The 5,000-nt window shown below is 57.6% G+C and overlaps 1 protein-coding gene across 1 annotated transcript in view; it reads right to left on the bottom strand.

Annotated features, from left to right (window-relative positions):
• Window positions 1-4,994, bottom strand: part of huwe1 (HECT, UBA and WWE domain containing E3 ubiquitin protein ligase 1) — a 34,420-nt gene extending 29,426 nt beyond the window's left edge. The window contains exons 1-11 of the mRNA XM_084462600.1: window positions 4,980-4,994; window positions 4,584-4,665; window positions 4,217-4,393; window positions 3,402-3,552; window positions 2,840-3,264; window positions 2,258-2,453; window positions 1,801-1,968; window positions 1,368-1,516; window positions 1,069-1,135; window positions 747-970; window positions 84-295 (exon numbers count right to left, since the gene is read on the bottom strand). Of these exons, the coding sequence (XP_084318726.1) occupies window positions 84-295; window positions 747-970; window positions 1,069-1,135; window positions 1,368-1,516; window positions 1,801-1,968; window positions 2,258-2,453; window positions 2,840-3,264; window positions 3,402-3,552; window positions 4,217-4,393; window positions 4,584-4,622 (1,808 nt within the window). The 5' untranslated portion in view covers window positions 4,623-4,665; window positions 4,980-4,994. The remainder of the gene's footprint in view (window positions 1-83; window positions 296-746; window positions 971-1,068; window positions 1,136-1,367; window positions 1,517-1,800; window positions 1,969-2,257; window positions 2,454-2,839; window positions 3,265-3,401; window positions 3,553-4,216; window positions 4,394-4,583; window positions 4,666-4,979) is intronic.
• Between the last annotated feature and the right edge of the window lie 6 nt (window positions 4,995-5,000).

Below are 5,000 nucleotides of genomic sequence, written 5' to 3'. Positions count from 1 at the left end.
AGGCACAAGAAAAGGGATGATCTCCTCCTACATCATCCAGAGAGTGCGCTAACCCTCCCGGCCGGGCGGAGCCCCCCTCTCACCTGGCGTGCTTCTCCGTCCCCTCTGCCATGGCGAGCGCCCGGCTCAGTGCCGCCTTCACCTCGTTGACCAGGGCCACCTGGGCGTCGGTGCCTGTGCCGGCGGCCGCCAGGCTGGCCAGGAAGAGGCGTGCCAGGGCGGGCGTGTCCTTGTCCTCCGAGTTCTGGGTGTGGGGGAGGAGGTGGTCCAGGACAAAGGCCAGAACGCTGCAGTCCTGGAGAGGGTAGCGGGCAGGGGAGTGGGTCAGAACCACACTGGACCACAACACACTAGGCTTGACCCTGATGACCTATTGTATTTTAGATTGCTATTCTTGCACTTTGCCTTCAGAACTAGATTATGCTCTTAGTCACTTGTTTTAGAGAGAAGATGCACTTGTGAGTTCTGGTGAGTAGTAGTACATTGTCTTTTCCTACGTTAAATGCAATTATTGTTAGTTGTTGGGTCGTATGCCCGCCTCCCTTGTTCTCTGTAAAGCGCATTGTGTTGCCTCTGGGTATGAAATGGGCTATACAAATCAAGCTTTGATTGATTGATTGATAAACCTCTGATATCCAGACGGGGGAATTGCATTCTGGTCCGGGACACCATTGGAAGAAAAACCTTCAACATTCCCGCCCAACTAGTAACGCCCATTCCGACTGGCTCGCTCCAGGGTGACCCACCTCCTTGATGAGCTCCGATTGGCCGGCGGTGTAGCAGTAGGAGGCGATGAGGGTGGCGATGCCCACGTAGGAGCGCACCAGCTCGGCGAGGAGGCGCAGGATGGTGGAGGTGGGCATCAGGGGCTTGCTGGCCTTAGCCTTGGCCCCCTTCCCCTCCTCCGAACCCGAGCCCTTCTCCCCATCCGCCTCCTTCTTCTCCTCGCGCATCTCCTCTGGCGTGGAGGCTGGGAGGGAGGAGGGGAGGGGTTAGGACACGTGGGCGAAGACTCCTGAGAGGAGGGCCTGGAGGGGGAGGGGCTTACTGGAGGGGGGAGGGGCTTACCTTCTCCCTGGGGGGTCCCGGACTGGGACGACTCGGCCACGCCCCCGTCGGCGGCGAACACCTGGGCCTGATGGGAATGAGGAAGAGGGTCAGCGGCCATCACACACACTCTCTCACTCACACTCTCTCACTCACACACACACACACACACTGTCACACACACTCCAAACACACACCCCAAACACAGTCAGGGCTTGCTGCTAAAGTAGAGTGTAGTCCCCTCACACACACTCTCACTCCCACTCCCACACACACACTCCCACACACACACTCCCACACACACACGCCTGCAGACGTACGTTGATGTGGAAGGCGGACTGCGAGTCGAAGTCGCTGCCCTGCCGGGTCAGACGGTACTGCTGGTACACGTCGTCTCCCACGTCCTGAAGGATCTGACACAGGTCTGGACCCCCCGGGACCGCCACCACACGCTCCTCTGGACGCTCCGCTACTCACAGAGAGAGAGAGAGAGAGAGAGAGAGAGAGAGAGACACACACAGAGAGAGACACACACACACACACACAGAGACACACAGACAGACACACACACACACACACACACACACACACACACACACACACACACACACAGACACAAACACACACACAGACACACAGAGACACACACGTTAGTCCTTCACGTTCACCACTTGTCACATTGAGTATAAGATTTGTGTCCTAGTCGGGGCTGCAGGAGAAGCCCTCCTATTGGCTGGAGGAGTTGCGTCCTACCCTCCTCGGGGGCGTGGTAGGCGGCCAGGGCGTTCAGCATGTCGTAGATGACCTCCTTGATGGTGTCGGGGATGGCGGGCAGGGGAGACAGCTTGAGGGGCGTGGTCTTCACCAGCTGGACCGCGTTGGGACCCTTGATACGCAGGTTCTCAAACTCATCATCAGAGGCTGGAGAGAGGGAGGGGGGGAGGGAGGGAGGGAGGGAGAGAGAGAGAGAGGAAGGGGGGGAAAGGGAGAGAGAGAGAGGAAGGAGGGGAAAGGGAGAGAGAGAGAGAGAGAGACAGAGGTTAACAACCTGATCCTTTTCAAAGACAGAATTCTTACTCCTACTGAGATGTAATCAGACTAGCTTCCCCAGACTCTGAACCCCCCCACATTTATAACACCCAGATTAAACTCTTTAACAGTCCAGGATTAGGTGTAATAGGTGTAATCTCTAATCTGGAGGCCCTCTCACCGGTGCCGGCCCCCCGGGGGGCGGGGAGGGCGATGCGGACGCAGCCGGTGGCCGTGTCGGCGAAGCAGTCCGGGTTGCGGCAGGCGGCCGGGCCCAGAACCCGCAGGATGTAGTTGATCTCCCGAGAGCCCAGGCTGCCCGACACCACGCCCGACGTTGTGCTGCCCGCGCCGCTGGTCACCGCCGACCTCACCACCTGGAGGGGCATGGGGGAGAACAGCTCACAGGGGGGAGAACGGACACGAGCAGAACTGCACAGAAAACTTACTGTATTCTCTCTATTGTTTGTTATGTTTCTTTTATTGCTGTAACTTTGTTTCTGCTGCCCCCCAAATTTTTTTTTTTTTTTTAATATATTTTTTAGGGCTTTTCAGCTTTAATGGACAGATAAAAAAAAGCTGAAAAGCCCTAAAAAATATCTTTAAAAAAACAACAAAAAAAACAATGTAGATGTCTGCAGAGGAACCATCGTTTAGAGAGTCAAGTCAATCAATCAATTAATCAATCAATCAATCAATTAATCAATTAAATCCTTTATTTAACCAGATAGGCGTCTGGGGGCAGGGCGAGGCGCTAGCCTACCTTCTCCATGGTGTGACGCAGCGTCGCCGGGTCCTCGATGATGTGTCTGAACAGCAGCGTGACGAGCGGCGTGAAGCCGTTGAACCCCGACCCCTGGGTGAGCCCCAGGATCATGCGCGTGCTCTTGAGCTCGGCGAACATCACGGCGTAGCGGTGCGAGCGTGTCAGGCGCAGGCAGAGGCGCAGCGTGGCGTGCAGCGTGTCCGGGTCCACCGGGACGCTGATCATGCTGACGCAGGCGCGGATCAGAACCGTGGTCATGTCCTCCGTCAGGCCCTGCACAACGATGGCCCCGCCCACAGAGCGCTCCGAGGAGGACGAGGAGGAGTCCAGGGGGGCGGAGGGAGGGGCGGAGGAGGAGTCCTTCAGCTGGGGGGTGTCGTCCTTGGGGGGAGTGGTCATCTCCACCACTGCGGAGGCGGAGTCTGAGACACAGACGGACAAGGGGGGGGTTGACCCAACATAAGACCACTCACCACACACACACACACTCATTCTGTTGTATTCTTTCTTGGCGGGGAGCAGTGTTTGGGTTTCTCTCCCGGGCCGGCGGTTCCGTTACCTGGGTCGGTCGGGGCTTCCTCGGTCTTCCCTCGGTCCGCCTCCTCTCGCTCGGGGTCCAGGGCGCCGGCGGTCTTGGCCGGTTTTGGAAGGCGAGGAATCCTCTGGACCGTCAGCATCACCGGCCTCCTGTTCCCCGTCTCCTCGTTCACCTGGACGAGACAAACGACACGGTCAGCAGAGAGGAGGGAGAGAGAGAGAGGGAGAGAGAGGGAGGGGGGGGGGGGGACAGAGAGGGAGGGAGAGAGAGGGGGAGAGGAGAGAGAGAGAGACCCTCCATCTTTGTGGGGGATTGGAGATCAGTGGCTATTGAAGACAGGGAGACGTCGTGTGTAGTAGGTGTGTGTGTGTGTGTGTGTGTGTGTGTGTGTGTGCAGGCCCACTTGCACCATGCACCATGGTAACTGGACGGTGTATCTGTATGGAATATGGAAGCGTGTGTGTGTGTGTGTGTGTGTGTATGGAAGCGTGTGCGTGTATCTGTATGGAAGCGCGCGTGTGTGTGTGTATGGAAGCGTAGCGTGTGTGTGTGTGTGTGTGTGTGTGCGGTCAGCAGGCCCACCTGCACCATGGTGTTGAACTGGATGGTGTATCTGTATGGAAGCGTGTGTGTGTGTTTGTGTGTGTATGGAAGCGTGTGTGTGTGTGTGTGTGTGTGTGTGTGTGTGCGGTCAGCAGGCCCACCTGCACCATGGTGTTGAACTGGACGGTGTATCTGTATGGAAGCGTGTGTGTGTGTTTGTGTGTGTATGGAAGTGTGTGTATGGAAGCGTGTGTGTGTGCGTGTGTGTGTGTGTGTGTGGTCAGCAGGCCCACCTGCACCATGGTGTTGAACTGGACGGTGTATCTGCGGCGCCCGGCGGTGAAGCGGACGCTGCTCTCTCCAGAGCGCCAGGCGGAGTCGATGGTGCTGTTGTTGGAGGCGCTGTAGCTGCACCAGCGCCCAGAACGGTCATCAAACCACCGCCAGTTATTCCCATTGGGCTGCAGGTACTGGAGAGAGAGGAGCAGGGGGTGAGGAGAGACCAGAGAGAGAGAGAGGAGGGGGGTGAGGAGACCAGCGGGAGAGATGAGCAGGGGGTTGAGGAGAGAGCAGAGGGAGAGAGGAGCAGGGGGTTGAGGAGGAAGACCAGACATGTTGTTCTTTGAGGGGGGGGTGGGGTGGGTGACTCTGTGGTCTCACCTTGTTCATCTGTGCTCTGCGTTTGGACGACACGGCCATTTTCTCATAGAAATCGATGATCAGCAGCACGGGGGTGATCCACCTGGGGGGGGGGGGGGGGGGGGGAGAGAGGGAGAGAGAGAGAGAGAGAGGAGAGAGAGAGAGAGAGAGAGAGAGGGGGAGAGAGGGGAGAGAGAGAGAGAGAGAGAGAGAGAGAGGAGAGAGAGAGAACCACAGACTTACTTGCTGGCATTATTTTTTCCCTCTTCTCCAATTCTGAGAGCCATGGGGGTACCCTAACCCTAACCCTAACCCCGGTGTGGTGGTGTCCAGCTGGGCTGGGAGGGTCGGTACCCTAACCCTAACCCTAACCCCGGTGCGGTGGTGTCCCGCTGGCTGGGAGGAGGAGGTTCTCACTTGGGTGTCTGGATGTCCTTC

The sequence above is a fragment of the Borostomias antarcticus genome (genome assembly GCF_949987555.1).
Source record: "Borostomias antarcticus genome assembly, contig: scaffold_352, whole genome shotgun sequence".
NCBI classification, from domain to species: domain Eukaryota; kingdom Metazoa; phylum Chordata; class Actinopteri; order Stomiiformes; family Stomiidae; genus Borostomias; species Borostomias antarcticus.
The sequence above is the reverse complement of the archived record's forward strand: the minus strand, read 5'-3'. Positions and strand labels throughout refer to the sequence as shown.